The 17,309-nt window shown below is 32.9% G+C and overlaps 1 protein-coding gene across 1 annotated transcript; it reads left to right on the top strand.

Annotated features, from left to right (window-relative positions):
- The first annotated feature begins 900 nt into the window (after positions 1-900).
- On the top strand, positions 901-10,192 carry LOC129743518 (myoglobin-like). The gene is made up of 3 exons (XM_055735555.1): positions 901-965; positions 2,229-2,460; positions 9,116-10,192. Exons 1-3 carry the CDS (start codon positions 901-903, stop codon positions 9,332-9,334), a joined length of 516 nt encoding a protein of 171 aa, XP_055591530.1. The 3' UTR covers positions 9,335-10,192.
- The last annotated feature ends 7,117 nt before the right edge of the window (positions 10,193-17,309 follow it).

Below are 17,309 nucleotides of genomic sequence, written 5' to 3'. Positions count from 1 at the left end.
TCTGAGATATTCAGAGTGGTCTACATTTCCCATGGCTCACGTTATCCCACACACCCCTATCAAATTAATCAAAATTTAAGTAAAACTTAATATTAGCAAAAAAATTCTTATTCACAATTATATGAGATTTAAGCAGTAAAAATGGAAAAAATATATTTTTAATGTCTAAAACTGATATAATTAGGCAAATGACAAATATTCATGCTTATATTATGTTTTACATTAATTTTGTTTGTTTTGATTAACAATTTTTTAACAATTGTAGATTTAATTTCATTACACTATAAGAACTGTTCGAATCTGGATTCGGAATCCAATCAGATTCTGGACACTCTCAGCAGAAAAATTGAGGTGAATAAAAAATTGTCTCGTGTCGAAGCTATATCAGCTCTTACTGCTGTTAACATATACTAAATTTAAACATTAACAAACTGGTACAGGTTTGGCAAAAATCTAACTATAATAATTTGGAAAAAAAAACTTATCTACTCCAGTAATCGAATTATTTTAATGACTGAGAAATCTAATCAATACAGCTGCACACATCATAAGCTCAGAATTTTCGCATGATTATTTTGAAATTTTTGCTAGCACTAGCGAGAAAATATTTAGTAAAGAAACTAATTTATTACTCGTTAAAACATCGCAAAACAAAGAAATGGATAGTTATGCGCCGTCAAATTTTATATTATCGCACTCAAACTTAATAGCCGAATCACCTGTTCAACCATGCCGAATTTTATTTAATTCCGAATAGCTATTTTTAACGATCCATTGCGTCACTTTCTCCGTTTTGGTTGGCGGGCAAAGGCTAGAACGAAGCATGAAAATAAAAATGAGATAAAAAAAAACTTGAGTCTGAAAAATGGCATTCAATCCATTTAGCGGCTTCGTCAAACGATGACGACGATGACGACCGAAGACCATCGCAGTCGAACGAGAATTAACAAGTCGGAACGCGCTAAGTGGGAAAAACTTATTTAGGTTGCTCAAAGTTCGATTCCGAACCCGAGATATGATATTGAGAGATGATCCGATGTTATCATTCTAATTAAATTGTACCTACCTACTACCTTCCTCATCCTAGCTAGAGAATGTAATTCTACTGAAAGCGACGAGGGTAGAAATTAGTGATGGTTTGTTACTTAATGGTGGGAAATTCAACTGAAAACGAACCGCTCAATCGATATTTGATCTAACGGAATGCTTCACTTGATTCCGTTGGCTGCCTTTTCTCGGTCAATAAAAAGTATCAGACAGAAGTTATGGAACGAATGAAGAATTATTTCATTTTTTAACTTAATTTTTAACTTTATAACTTAACCTCCTACACCGCCCTCCCACTTTCAGGTGAATCAGTTTTGTGCCAGTGAAGGTCGTCGATTTACTTCAATTCGGCTGCTGGTGGATGCCATCGTCTGGAAACGGGAATAAATCCCTCGAAGTCCGAATCTCCCATCGGCACTAGTCCGAACATTTGGTTCTTCGAACCGGATCAAATGTTCGGGCTCTGCTGATGGGAGGTTCGGTATTCGAGGGATTTATTTCCGTCTCTAGAAGACGACATCCACCAGCAACAGAAATCACTGTCTTTGCCTTTCACTAAATTATTCGACCAAAGTTTAAAATAGAACCGATCAGAAAAGTTGTTTTGTTTAATTTGGCATATTTTTCTTGAGTATTTTATAACTTTCTAAGTTATCCGAGTTATTTTATATAAGTAGCTGAGGAATCGTATCTCCTCACTCTTGCCTACTAGTTACATCGAGCTTGGCAAATTCACTTATCAAATTTCCACCAGAAAAACTTCAAATCGTCATTCTTGAACTGCAATTTGAACAGAAATGCTCCGTTTAGGGAAAATTATTCAAATGCCACATTTAGCTAATTCAATATGAAAACAAAAATGACATCAAATCAACACGATCCGGTTTTCGTTTTTCGTTCCGCAATATGCTCTTGCGGCTTATTCTGACCGCATGCAAATAAACGTCGACGACGACGAGGGAGCTGTTGCGGTCTGTATGTATGCTATTTACTTATGCAAATAACTAGGAATCCTCGGTGAACTGCCTCGCTCTTTCCTCCCACAAATCCCACCCCCACCCAACCGCATTTAAATATCTCTGTATGTCGAACTGCTCGATTACATTCGATGATGGTTCTGTCAATAAAGCCTCGCTGACACACTAACTAACTGATGGTTTTGCAATTTCGCTTCGATTCAGATTATTCGAGGAACATGCCGACCTGTTGGATCTCTTCGCGAGCTTTGCCGAGCTCAAGACGAAGGAGGAACAGGCAACGTCCGAAGAGCTGAAGGAGCACGCCAACAAGGTGATGAACACACTAGACGAAGGTATCCGAGGGCTGGACGATCTCGATACGTTCTTCGAGTTCCTGCATCAGGTGGGCGCGTCCCATCGGCGGATTCCCGGCTTCAAGCAGGAGTACTTCTGGGTAAGTTCCTGAGCTGTGTGTAAGAGTTAAATGTATTGTAGGTAGTTAAAGTCGAATGTCGAATGCAAATACAACACCCCCACCTAACCGAGGCAAACGCGGGGCAATGATAGCGTGCGGAAAAGTGCTAATGAGGCCGCAACATTTCGAATTTAGCTACCACATAATTTCGGAGGAAACTTTTATTTTCTCCTCTGGCTGCCTGCCGATTTTCCAAGAAAAGCATAGAGTTTGTTGCCCTGGCGTGCGCGTGACCTGGGCGTCGATTTGTAATAATTTCGGCGGCTGATAACAAAGTGTTCTACCAGTTTTTGGGTGGAAATTCGATAACGATTTGTAATTAAGTTTCTCTTTGTGCTGAGTTCTATATAGTGGAAAAGGGATTTGTATGATTTTTTTTGGTAATTAATTATCGTAACAACATGAGATTTTAATACTAGTTACTGGAAACTAACTGCCTACTTTAAAAAAAACCTGTTTCCAAATCTCACCTTTCAAGCACTTTATAAAATTGTCAAAGTGTTAATGTTTAAATTAAGGTTTTGATAGGAACTTATCCCTAGGCGTGAAAATAGGGGAAAAAATCAAACGACTAAGGACTGGTATGGAAAAATAGAACTTGGGAAATCTTTCACATTGTACAGTTAAACTTCGTTGAACTGTACCTAGATAACCAGAAGGTCGCTGTCACACTGACAGTTAAGGCCAGTTAGGGGTCACGCAACAGGCCTGAAATTTGTGTAATATTTTCGCACATATTCTAATTGAAACGATAGTCAATCAATCAAAAGGTTTGAACTTTCATCCATCCAACATAGGCTAAACTAGGTTCTTTTCAAATAAATTACCCGTATTTTTAGGTACCGTTAAACAAGGCATCATGCAACTGTACATAACATAATTTCTCACATCGTGAGTTTTCCTAGTTTTTGATTTCGTAGAATATTTTAAAAGTCGAGCAATAGATGTACACATTTTAACATTTTTCGATGCTGTAAAAAACTTAATCCAGTATGACGGATTGGCTTAATGATATCACCTGCAAACTTTATATTGCTATTCATTTTTACCAACACTGTTCATGTAAATATATTTTTCGGACAATCACCAAATTTTTATAAATTAATATTTTTAATACTCAGTTACCTGTCTGGGGTAACATGAAAATGCAAATCGAAGAGACACCTTGTAAATCTTGTTTCCATGAGCTGTAATATGATTGTTTTGTATCACGCGTTTGTTAATTTGAAAATTTCATCCATCCAAACATTGATTTTTAAAATTTCACCAAGTAGAATTGTTCGTAGTATTTTTTTACCCCTAAATGTATGCATCACCCTTATGCTCTTACTTTAAAAGCATTTTTGACAGAGAATATGAAAAATGCGGGATGAATAAGCCACTGAAGCTTAAAATCCCTTGAGAAAAAAAAAATATGAAAAATTTAATTCGAACAAACCCACGAACGATTGAAAGTGATGCTTTACGAGTCATGACATCACAAATATATCAAAAACTATACATTTTCAAACATTTTCATTTGATTTTTTATTTAAAACAGAGTTGGTTGCATCTTGCAACATTGAGTTTTTAGAAGCCATTGAAGTTGGAAAGTGTTGCTGGATGCCCCAGTTGACGGTACCAAAGCCAAAATCTTTAACCTTATTCATATTCAAGAACTTTTGGAATTACTGCAATTTTTGAGAAAGTAACTTCGTCAGTCGTATTCCAATCGAGATCCAATCTGAATTTGAGAAGAAACTTTAGTATAAATAGGGTTTTAAAGTCCTTCACCACTCCTGGTGAATTGTCTCAGTTTTTTCGTTAATTTATTATCGCAACAACATGAAATTTAAATAAAAGCTCCTGTAAATGCCTACTTTAAAAAAAAAATTTATCGTGAGTCGCGAAAATACTGCTAAAAGAATACAAATTTTATCAGGAATACTTTAAGTTGTAATTTAAATTTTTTTTGAAAATCAAACCGTCTCTAACAGTCTAGGTAACTTTTAAAATGGTTAAAGTTTTGAACAACAAAAAAAAACGATTCGATACTCAAATAAAGACTATAAAACAAAGATTGAGTACGAAAACTCGTCAAGTAAAAAGATTTGAACCTTATTTTAATTAATTAAGTCAGTGTTGCCATTTCTGAAAATTTTTGCAATTAATGTAATTTTTGTGATCATTGATAATTTTGTCATTTTTGTCATTTTTGTCATTTTTGTCATTTTTGTCATTTTTGTCATTTTTATCATTTTTGTCATTTTTGTCATTTTTGTCATTTTTGTCATTTTTGTCATTTTTGTCATTTTTGTCATTTTTGTCATTTTTGTCATTTTTGTCATTTTTGTCATTTTTGTCATTTTTGTCATTTTTGTCATTTTTGTCATTTTTGTCATTTTTGTCATTTTTGTCATTTTTGTCATTTTTGTCATTTTTGACATTTTTGTCATTTATGTCATTTTTGTCATTTTTGTCATTTTTGTCATTTTTGTCATTTTTGTCATTTTTGTCATTTTTGTCGTTTTTGTCATTTTTGTCATTTTTGTCATTTTTGTCATTTTTGTCATTTTTGTCATTTTTGTCATTTTTATCATTTTTGTCATTTTTGTCATTTTTGTCATTTTTGTCATTTTTGTCATTTTTGTCATTATTGTCATTTTTGTCATTTTTGTTATTTTTGTTATTTTTGTCATTTTTGTCATTTTTGTCATTTTTGTCATTTTTGTCATTTTTGTCATTTTTGTCATTTTTGTCATTTTTGTCATTTTTGTCATTTTTGTCATTTTTGTCATTTTTGTCATTTTTGTCATTTTTGTCATTTTTGTCATTTTTGTCATTTTTGTCATTTTTGTCATTTTTGTCATTTTTGTCATTTTTGTCATTTTTGTCATTTTTGTCATTTTTGTCATTTTTGTCATTTTTGTCATTTTTGTCATTTTTGTCATTTTTGTCATTTTTGTCATTTTTGTCATTTTTGTCATTTTTGTCATTTTTGTCATTTTTGTCATTTTTGTCATTTTTGTCATTTTTGTCATTTTTGTCATTTTTGTCATTTTTGTCATTTTTGTCATTTTTGTCATTTTTGTCATTTTTGTCATTTTTGTCATTTTTGTCATTTTTGTCATTTTTGTCATTTTTGTCATTTTTGTCATTTTTGTCATTTTTGTCATTTTTGTCATTTTTGTCATTTTTGTCATTTTTGTCATTTTTGTCATTTTTGTCATTTTTGTCATTTTTGTCATTTTTGTCATTTTTGTCATTTTTGTCATTTTTGTCATTTTTGTCATTTTTGTCATTTTTGTCATTATTGTCATTTTTGTCATTTTTGTCATTTTTGTCATTTTTGTCATTTTTGTCATTTTTGTCATTTTTGTCATTCTGGTCATTTTTGTCATTCTGGTCATTTTTGTCATTCTGGTCATTTTTGTCATTTTTGTCATTTTTGTCATTTTTGTCATTTTTGTCATTTTTGTCATTTTTGTCATTTTTGTCAATTTTGTCATTTTTGTCATTTTTGTCATTTTTGTCATTTTTGTCATTTTTGTCATTTTTGTCATTTTTGTCATTTTTGTCATTTTTGTCATTTTTGTCATTTTTGTCATTTTTGTCATTTTTGTCATTTTTGTCATTTTTGTCATTTTTGTCATTTTTGTCATTTTTGTCATTTTTGTCATTTTTGTCATTTTTGTCATTTTTGTCATTTTTGTCATTTTTGTCATTTTTGTCATTTTTGTCATTTTTGTCATTTTTGTCATTTTTGTCATTTTTGTCATTTTTGTCATTTTTGTCATTTTTGTCATTTTTGTCATTTTTGTCATTTTTGTCATTTTTGTCATTTTTGTCATTTTTGTCATTTTTGTCATTTTTGTCATTTTTGTCATTTTTCTCATTTTTGTCATTTTTGTCATTTTTGTCATTTTTGTCATTTTTGTCATTTTTGTCATTTTTGTCATTTTTGTCATTTTTGTCATTTTTGTCATTTTTGTCATTTTTGTCATTTTTGTCATTTTTGTCATTTTTGTCATTTTTGTCATTTTTGTCATTTTTGTCATTTTTGTCATTTTTGTCATTTTTGTCATTTTTGTCATTTTTGTCATTTTTGTCATTTTTGTCATTTTTGTCATTTTTGTCATTTTTGTCATTTTTGTCATTTTTGTCATTTTTGTCATTTTTGTCATTTTTGTCATTTTTGTCATTTTTGTCATTTTTGTCATTTTTGTCATTTTTGTCATTTTTGTCATTTTTGTCATTTTTGTCATTTTTGTCATTTTTGTCATTTTTGTCATTTTTGTCATTTTTGTCATTTTTGTCATTTTTGTCATTTTTGTCATTTTTGTCATTATTGTCATTTTTGTCATTTTTGTCATTTTTGTCATTTTTGTCATTTTTGTCATTTTTGTCATTTTTGTCATTCTGGTCATTTTTGTCATTCTGGTCATTTTTGTCATTCTGGTCATTTTTGTCATTTTTGTCATTTTTGTCATTTTTGTCATTTTTGTCATTTTTGTCATTTTTGTCAATTTTGTCATTTTTGTCATTTTTGTCATTTTTGTCATTTTTGTCATTTTTGTCATTTTTGTCATTTTTGTCATTTTTGTCATTTTTGTCATTTTTGTCATTTTTGTCATTTTTGTCATTTTTGTCATTTTTGTCATTTTTGTCATTTTTGTCATTTTTGTCATTTTTGTCATTTTTGTCATTTTTGTCATTTTTGTCATTTTTGTCATTTTTGTCATTTTTGTCATTTTTGTCATTTTTGTCATTTTTGTCATTTTTGTCATTTTTGTCATTTTTGTCATTTTTGTCATTTTTGTCATTTTTGTCATTTTTGTCATTTTTGTCATTTTTGTCATTTTTGTCATTTTTGTCATTTTTGTCATTTTTGTCATTTTTGTCATTTTTGTCATTTTTGTCATTTTTGTCATTTTTGTCATTTTTGTCATTTTTGTCATTTTTGTCATTTTTGTCATTTTTGTCATTTTTGTCATTTTTGTCATTTTTGTCATTTTTGTCATTTTTGTCATTTTTGTCATTTTTGTCATTTTTGTCATTTTTGTCATTTTTGTCATTTTTGTCATTTTTGTCATTTTTGTCATTTTTGTCATTTTTGTCATTTTTGTCATTTTTGTCATTTTTGTCATTTTTGTCATTTTTGTCATTTTTGTCATTTTTGTCATTTTTGTCATTTTTGTCATTTTTGTCATTTTTGTCATTTTTGTCATTTTTGTCATTTTTGTCATTTTTGTCATTTTTGTCATTTTTGTCATTTTTGTCATTTTTGTCATTTTTGTCATTTTTGTCATTTTTGTCATTTTTGTCATTTTTGTCATTTTTGTCATTTTTGTCATTTTTGTCATTTTTGTCATTTTTGTCATTTTTGTCATTTTTGTCATTTTTGTCATTTTTGTCATTTTTGTCATTTTTGTCATTTTTGTCATTTTTGTCATTTTTGTCATTTTTGTCATTTTTGTCATTTTTGTCATTTTTGTCATTTTTGTCATTTTTGTCATTTTTGTCATTTTTGTCATTTTTGTCATTTTTGTCATTTTTGTCATTTTTGTCATTTTTGTCATTTTTGTCATTTTTGTCATTTTTGTCATTTTTGTCATTTTTGTCATTTTTGTCATTTTTGTCATTTTTGTCATTTTTGTCATTTTTGTCATTTTTGTCATTTTTGTCATTTTTGTCATTTTTGTCATTTTTGTCATTTTTGTCATTTTTGTCATTTTTGTCATTTTTGTCATTTTTGTCATTTTTGTCATTTTTGTCATTTTTGTCATTTTTGTCATTTTTGTCATTTTTGTCATTTTTGTCATTTTTGTCATTTTTGTCATTTTTGTCATTTTTGTCATTTTTGTCATTTTTGTCATTTTTGTCATTTTTGTCATTTTTGTCATTTTTGTCATTTTTGTCATTTTTGTCATTTTTGTCATTTTTGTCATTTTTGTCATTTTTGTCATTTTTGTCATTTTTGTCATTTTTGTCATTTTTGTCATTTTTGTCATTTTTGTCATTTTTGTCATTTTTGTCATTTTTGTCATTTTTGTCATTTTTGTCATTTTTGTCATTTTTGTCATTTTTGTCATTTTTGTCATTTTTGTCATTTTTGTCATTTTTGTCATTTTTGTCATTTTTGTCATTTTTGTCATTTTTGTCATTTTTGTCATTTTTGTCATTTTTGTCATTTTTGTCATTTTTGTCATTTTTGTCATTTTTGTCATTTTTGTCATACGCCTTCAGGGGATAAGATTGGTATCTTTCCAATATTTTACTTGAAAAATGTCCTAAGCGCCCGATAAATTATCGAGGAGAAAAGTTTGATTTTGGTTGCCCAGCTGCTTCTTTTTCCAAGATAAACTTAGATACCAATTCTGCAAGAACATTTCAGTTTGTCTTCGACTACAAATGGGGGCCCAATTTTTAGCCTCAATTATTCATTCTTCCATAATCGAATTTACCAGACAAATCGGCCAGCTGAGACACTACACCGACTGTTTGAGTGATCTTACGTAATATCCGTTCCCGAAGTCTCTGCTCAACCATATCAGTACAAACAAATCGACTACATTAGCATACTAACTGAACTTCATTTTTCTGCGTCTCGTTTTTTTTTTCTTCTTTCTTCCGAACGAAAAATATCCGAATACAGAGAATAGAGGAACCTTTCCTGTCGGCGGTATCGACAACGCTCGGCGACCGGTACACCCAAAACGTCGAGGGCATCTACAAGGTGACTATCAAGTTCATAATCGAAACGCTGATCGCAGGATATGAATCAAGTGCCAACAATAACGACGACGTCAACAATGCGAATCTATCGTCATCCGGTGCGGCGGGAGCGTCGGGCGAGGCGAAAAAAACCTCTTGAACTCCGACGGCCCCAGCGGAATAATAAAAAAATCATCCAAAACCAAAACTAGCGAAAAACCAAGGGTAAAATAGGAAAACCAAAAACCAAAACTGTATAGCGATTAAAAAGTGTGACTATAACGGAAATTATTGCACACAAAACAGACACAAATCCAGTTCGTTTTTGTAGGATAGAAATCGCACTAAGTCGACCGTTGATAAGTATAAAACTTGTGATTTGAGGAGCCAGTGTGTTTGTTCTCGAGTGTGTAAATAATAAAAAATAAAATCGATGCCATCATTATCGGGGAAAGTTGAGGCGGACACGAAACGTTAGAGAGTAGGACTATAGAAAACAGAAGGAGATTCAACCAAAAAAAAAGTAAAAAAAATAAGAGAATCAACCGGTAACATTAGGATGCTTTCCCAGCCAACTTAACGACAGCATCCTTTCCTTTTTCCAGCCCCTGACGACACAATGACATCCTTTTTGTATACCAACACTCACACTCTCCTTCTCTGTCTCTCAGAAAAATACTTACTACTAGAAACAAAATGTGCAGGACACTCGAAATCTTTTGTATATGCATTTAAAGCGTTTATAAGTCTATATATCTAGAACAAACAAACAAACATGAATGGAGAGGACAGAATCAGCCGGGGAAAGGAAAAATTTAAGGCACAGATTAAAAGCAAGCAAGCATTCGTTTGCCTGAACGATCATAAGAGGACCTCTTCTGTCAACCGAATCTCTGTCGGCGGTGGTGGCGGCAGCGGGGCAGATGAACGAAATTAGACGACTAAGGACGACCGCCCCGGTTAGTGGACCGAGCAACAGTCGACTCGACAGACACACAGTCAGAGAGATGCGATGCTGTAGGAGGTGGGTGTGACTTGTGGGTGTGTGTGGGTGGGTGTGTGTATGTGTGTCTGCAGTAGATTCATGCTATCACGATATCACTCTGGCTCCGGCTCCGACTGCCCCGGTCATTCGATATCACGTTGCTGTGCTGGTGGACATCTCGAGCACAGCACACAGAACAGCAGCATGTTGGAGCCCGGGACATGGATGCTATCATATCGGTGCATGGGAATGGCACACGTGGTCAAATTTAAACCCCGGGACACCTGTTATTACAAATTTTCCCATGAAAATAGATTCTGAGTGGAGAGTGATTGAAATCGTTTCCATTTTCCAATTTTTTTTCGACCGAATGACCGACGGAAAGAAATCTGAAATTGATGTTGAAAGTTTAGGTAACATTTTCATCGAAAAATGTACGATTTTAAAGGGAAAAAATATTCATTTTGATCTACTGTACGTATTGTTTGGATGGGTATGCCTATTTGTGGCCTTTTGTGTGTACACAAACCTTGTTTGGTGTATCCGGGAAAAAAAACCATCATATCGGTGTGGGTCTCTAAACCATCGCATAGGTGGGACAGGTACTCCGAACGGTTTTATTGAACAAACTTACCCCGGTTCTAGGTACATGAATCGGGGACAATATTGACAATCGGTGGGAAAAATAATCGATCCCCAAGATCCAATTCTCAAAAAGGCTTCACAGTTTTTTGTTTATGTTTGTGCGGTTGTCATTCTTTTAGAACTGAACAGCATTATCGTAAATTTAGGGGAACGCAAATACGGATGTTTTGATACATTTATGATGAAAATTTCACTTCTGAAAATATAACAGGATTGTGGCTCCAGAGCGTCTCTCTGGGGCCACAACTCTGTCAAAATTTTTTAAGCCAAATCTTATGTGGTAAAAATCATCGCAGTTGCAATCACCTGATGAAATGCAATAGGCTACAATAACTGCCTTTGCCAGAATTTTTAAGTAACGTTTACATAGGTAAATTTGAACTTTCAGGTTTGTATGGGAAAATAGAATATTTTGTACTGAGGAATCATAATCATTTTTTATTTTTCTGTGGAACCTAGCCTGCTCGTGGTTTTTGTGCCAATTAATAAATTCTTTAAAGGAAATTTTTCGCTGAACAACTTTGTTGAAGATCATATCTTCGTATCTTATTAGACAAAAAAGTTGTTAGATGTTGCATGGGGACATGTCATTTGGCATTGATAAACTATAAATTCATTTGACATCACTGCTGGGTGCCTAGCGAGGTGTTTCATGTAGGATTGGTCGATCTTAGATCGATCTTTGCAAGATCGATCTTTTATACTCAAATTTTCGATTTTTTTGATCGATTCATTAGCCTCGGAAAAATCGATTAAATCGGTTTATTTTCGATTCGATCTTTCGATCTTTTAAACAAACTTTCTCCCTACCGGAAATTTCCATCGTGCATGCTATAAGTGGCCAAGGTTTTCATCAAAATCGACTTATTTTGTAGCTTGAGGACACCAGAAGATGTATTTTATGCGCTGTTTGTGTATATTGAAAGGAAAAACCGGTTGCATAAATTTGGGAGTAGTTTTAAGTCGAAAACCTTTAACCCGCAGATTACAAGACTTTTGAATGAACATTTTTCACTTTGTAATTACACAAACAGCCCACAGGTCCACAGGATCCCATGATGCGAAATGCCCATGATGAAATACTTTTTTTGATGTCCACTAGCTTCAAAATAAGGCGATTTTGGTGAAAATCTTGGCGAGTCAAGATTCAATAGTTAGTTCATACTAGAGTTTTAGTCAAAAATCAGGACACTGCGAGGCAAAAAAAAATCAAGATTTTCCAGGATATCACTAGACTACACTAACATACCTAGGACTCTGCTTGAATTGCAAAAATAAAGGCGAAATACAGGTACAAATACGTCTTAATTTATTCAACTGAAGCGAGCAGAATCTTGGCTGGCCTGCAGTTTATATCGGAAAACACCATTAAAATATCATCTGAACTGAAAATTATCACCGGTTAAATGGGTTAAAATATTCTAATACAGATTGAATTGATGTTCTCATATCATGGATTTTTTTTTCTAAAAATTATGACGAAAATCTGGGCAATTTAAGTGTTTTAGAAAAATTTGGATGGTCTTTCAAAAAAATGAACCTGGAACTTCTGGTTCGGCTTTTTTAACAAAATTCGGTCAACCGGACAGGATCGGGCATATCCAGTTAAACCCTTTTTTTTGTTTTGTATAATCTGGCACTAGAGCAAGCTTAACATAAACACTCAACCAAAGTCATGAAAATTAGAAAATTCTGGTTTAAAGTTTAAAGTCTCTATAGTTCAACAACAAGCAAACAAAAATATTGTGATGTGAAATTTAAATTAATATACTTCCAATGGACTTTGGTATAAAATCACTCCATATTAGTTGGATAAATTCTAGTAGGTACACATTTTAGATATATTCAAATTTACATTTCTGTCGTTTTTTGCTTTTCACTTTATCGCAAAGTAGTCCTCAGGCAGCACTCCTTTTTAACAAAATTTGAAAGATCGATCTTGCAGAGATCGATCCTTTGGCTTCGATTTTTTAGATGGATTGATTTTTCAAGCATTCAGCTGAATCGATCTTGGGAATCGATCTTTTCCAGATGATCGAACAATCTATTTCTAATGCAATCAATTGCATTTATTGTTTTTCAATGCCAAAAGACATACACCTGTTAAACAGACAATAATTTTAATACACATTCGCACGAATATGAGTCGATGTTATCGTTGTAATTTATATAGGTACGTTATGGTTTACCTCTTGAGCAGATTTCCAGGTCAGTAATCTGTTTCTAATTTTCTCACGGTAAAAACGATCGGTTTAAAGAAAAAATAAACATCTCTTACAAATTTGCCACTTTTTATAGGAGACTCTCCCTGTTCAGTCCGACAAGCGGACTGAGAAAGGAAAGACGCGAGAGAGAAGAACCGGCCAATCAGGGAACAGCAGGCGACTGGCTGCGGTTATAAAAACGCGCGCTCCCGCGTGTCAGTGTGTCAGTTTTTATCGAACCATCGAATCGTTAACTTCGGTCCAGCGGAGCAACCGACGCCGAACCAAGAAGAGGCGAGCCAGCAAGGAATGGTCTCGCCCGAGACCACCCGAAGGAATAAGAACTTTGCCAAAGTGAACAAGTGAAGAGAGTGAGAATATGTAGAGAAATAAACCAACAATCGCCATTAAAAGTTTTGTTTGTGCTCCGCCCGATGCTCGCTCCCAGGTCCACTGCCAAGAACGGCTCTTATCAGAGCCCCCGCCCTTTACGAAAGAGTTCGATTTCGGTCAACAAGGCGATCGAGATCCCCCTAGCCTTGCGAGGCTTTCCAGGCAGACAGTCTCTTACGACCTGCCTCCATCGGTGAGACAACCACCAGGGGTTGTCTACGAGAGACTTGTTCCACGAGGGGAACTAGTCCCATCGATGGTCGAATACAGTCCACAACACTCCCTTTTCAACGTACTATCTATGAAAAAAATCGATCGCAGGATCTTGAAAAACTTTTTTGTTTGAAGATTTGTGAACAAAATACACGATCAAATTTTTAAAAAATTCTATTACAAAAAATGGGAAAAGCATTTTTGGTGCCTATGTTTTATGAACTGTTTCGAACAGATTTTGGCGTCCTGAATTTGAATCATTTGTCCGATTTTGTCTATCAGCTCTTGTTTTGGAGATATGGCTTAAAAAATTTTAATAGACAACATTACAACTATTTCTGACATCACTGAAGAAAGTATGAGTGTTACTATGAGAGAATGAGTATGAGTATTTGATAATGAAGATTTCAATTGATTTGAGAACTGTGTTGAAGTTCGTAAAACGATTTGACTTAGACGAATATCTTATATTGAATTTGGTTCAAAAGTTCTAAAAAGTGTTGTCAACATTTCCGAATTTTTCAGAGTTGTGAAAACAAAATTCTTCAATTTGTTTTCAGAAATATCTTAAATTGAATTTTATTTAAAAGTTTAAAAAAAAATTCGTCAAAATTCCCGAATTTTGCAGAATTGTGAAAAAAATAGAAGAAAATTTCTACAACTTGCTGTGAGAAATATTTAATTTTTAATTTGATTTAAAAGTTCACAACAATTTCGTCAAAATTCTCGAATTTTGAAGAATTGGGGAAAAAAAATAAGAACATTTCTACAATTTGATTTGAAAAATATTTATTATTGAATTTAGCTCAAAAGCTCTCAATAAATTCGTCAAACGTCCCGAATTTTGCAAAATTGTGAAAAAAAAACAATAAGAAAATTTCTCAAAATATCTAATATTGAATTTGGTTTAAATGTTCTAAAAAAATTCGTCAAAATTCCCGAATTTCACAGAATTGTGAGAAAAAAAAACAGTAAGAAAACTTGCTATGAGAAATATCTAACACTGAATTTGGTTTAATTTTTTTTTAAATTGCATCAAAATTCCCGAATTTTGCAGAATTATGAAAAAAATGAAGAATAAAAAAAGTTCTACAACTTACTTGAAGAAATATCTAATATTAAATTTGTTTTAAAAGTTCTAAAAAAATTCGTCAATATTCCCAAATTTTGCAGAATTGTGAAAAAAATAAACATTAAGAAAATTTTCACAACTTGCTTTGAGAAATATCTAATATAGTTTTGGTTTAAAAGTTCTCAACAATTTCGTCAAAATTCCCGAATTTTGCTAAATTGTGAAAAAAACAATAAGAAAATTTCTACAATTTGCTTTGAGAAATATTTCATATTCATATTTGGTTTAAAAGTTTTATACAAATTGCGAAAAATATAAACAAAAAAATTTACACAATTTGCTTTTAAAAAAAGTTCCAAAAAATTTCGTCAAAATTCCCGAATTTCGCAAAATTGTGAAAAAAATAAACAGTAAGAAAATTTCTACAACTTTATCCTCTCGAATCAAAATAAATAAAGGTTTTCGGGAAAGTCGATCTTTGAATTGAAAGCTTTAATTTCCAAACCATTGTATTGTATTGTAAAAAAGATTTTAATCAACATTTTTGGCAAAAGCTATAAATCTAAAAGAAATTTTCAAAATTATTATTATAAATTTTCCCTAATTTGCTGTACAAATAACAAGCAACACTGAAGAACACTGAACTTTCAAAAACACTTTTATTAAGATGTGTTCTTTTCATTTCTATGAAAAAAGCTTTGACAAAAAGATTGCGAAATAAGAATAGTGCCACTTATGTTTTTTTTTGTTAATATCATGATTATTCATTAAAATTTACTGTGAAAATGCAAATGCTTCTATGAACTTTTAGAATAGATAACTGCGTTTTTGGGTGTTTTTAGTATTCCAAAGGTTTTAAAGGGGTTTTTAAGAGTTTTTCCACTAGCACCAAGAAATTTGATATTTGATAATCAAACATCTTATTTTCTTCACAAACCTGACGATGATGATAAAACAAACCTCCTGGATTCATTATTAATCAGAATTAACAAGTTGGGATTCAAAAAACATTGATTTTTTACGTTAAACACACTTTTTCCAGTTACAAGCCGTAGACTATCGACTATCTTGCAAATAAATCCAAATTAAGTTTCAATATTAATTTTCCGAGTTTATTATGAGACCCATATCATCACCCATTCATCATTTCGAGATAGTTTTCAAACACAGTTTTGTTGGAATTCATGCTGAAGAAAGCCTTACTGTATTTGTAAAAATTCACCAACACAAGAATATACCACAGCCGAAGTTTCTGCTTAACTCAACTTCAGATTCAATTGCAAATCATAACAAAAATACTGCTAGCCATCTGTTCCATCAAGTTACATCGCAAAATACAACATTATTCTCATTATCGGTTCGAGAAATTCACTTCTCTTAGAGACCATAATCCAATTTCAATTATTCGATTTAGTGATCATAGAATTTCCAAGGCATTGACGCAATACCAAGTAATTATTTCTTGACCAAAATCATTCAGCGCACCTTAATTGATCCCTGATAGTCAAAAATGGATCTCAATTCCGTTTTACAGCAAGCATGTTGCCAGCCATCTACGACTTAAAACTGAAAAAATAGTCTCTGACTGATTGAAAAATTGATATTTCTGAATAAGAAATCTGTTTTTTGGATTTAAATTCAGCTCAGAATCATGGTTCCATCATTTTACATCATGTAAATGAAGAAATTAAGCAGTTGGATAAAGTATTATAGCTCAAATTTCAAATTCTAAAGTGTGTTGCGTTGCAACTTATTTTATATCTATATTTTTATTCTATTTTGGCAATATCAAGGTAAAAATTTCTAGGTAGCAAATGAGGAAGCAGCCCTGTTGATACGGGTTGAACTTCACGATCCGACATCAAGAGCGCTACCAAAAGTAAAGATGACTAGTCGAAGTAGCGTCCATTTCAACCGTTGAGAAGAAATGCTTGAATTTCGCGCGCGATTTACAAGCATCGTCTTGGCAAAAACCCGAAGCCAACCTCATAGGGGGAGGCAATCGGGAAGCCTTCTTGCTAGCTGGTGACCCAGGGGTCGCTCTCTTAGACTCCAGACGCTGATCGGAATAGTCGCTTGTTGAAGTCGAAAAATCGTATTTCCTAAAAAAAAAAATTGAAGTCGTTGTCGTCGAAGTCGTTGAAGTGGAAGTTGTGTAGCCGTATCGGAAAACCCAAAGTCGTTGAGGCTGGCAATCTCCGACGCTGTCGTTCCGCGCATTCGGTTCGGTCTAAACGGGAAGTCGGTTAGTAGAAGTGCCTACTGGTTGTCGAACCTGGTCCTTGGAGGCCAATTGAAGGTCCGCGTTAAGACGCTGAACGGAAGGTATCGGCGCGTCGTCGGTTAGTCATTTTTGCTTTTGAATTTCATTTGCTATCTTTTTATTTTTCCCTTGAGATTGCCGAACCTTCAACACGAGATTCGCGCAAATTTAAATTGTCCCCCCCTGGGGTAAGAGTCCAGGCTAACTAAATCGATGACCGTTGGCACATCTACACTTAGTGGATGGCGCTTAAGTGCCGACGGTAAAGTTTGCGCCTTTTAAATCTTGTTAGTTAGTTTCCAAATCTTCAGGTATCAGGTATCAGAAAAGGGGTAGGCTTGATAGCGGCACGTTATCCAA

The sequence above is a fragment of the Uranotaenia lowii genome, chromosome 2 (genome assembly GCF_029784155.1).
Source record: "Uranotaenia lowii strain MFRU-FL chromosome 2, ASM2978415v1, whole genome shotgun sequence".
Taxonomy (NCBI): Eukaryota; Metazoa; Arthropoda; class Insecta; order Diptera; family Culicidae; genus Uranotaenia; species Uranotaenia lowii.
Note: the sequence above shows the minus strand (reverse complement) of the source record. Positions and strands in the feature narration are given on the sequence as shown.

Bases quoted from the DNA above. Each gene is read 5' to 3' on its own strand.
- LOC129743518 (XM_055735555.1), top strand. From the start codon at position 901: ATGACGACGATGACGACCGAAGACCATCGCAGTCGAACGAGAATTAAC. The intron at 966-2,228 runs GTGGGAAAAACT...GCTTCGATTCAG, and splicing joins AACAAGTCGGAACGCGCTAA to ATTATTCGAGGAACATGCCG. The intron at 2,461-9,115 runs GTAAGTTCCTGA...ATCCGAATACAG, and splicing joins TCAAGCAGGAGTACTTCTGG to AGAATAGAGGAACCTTTCCT.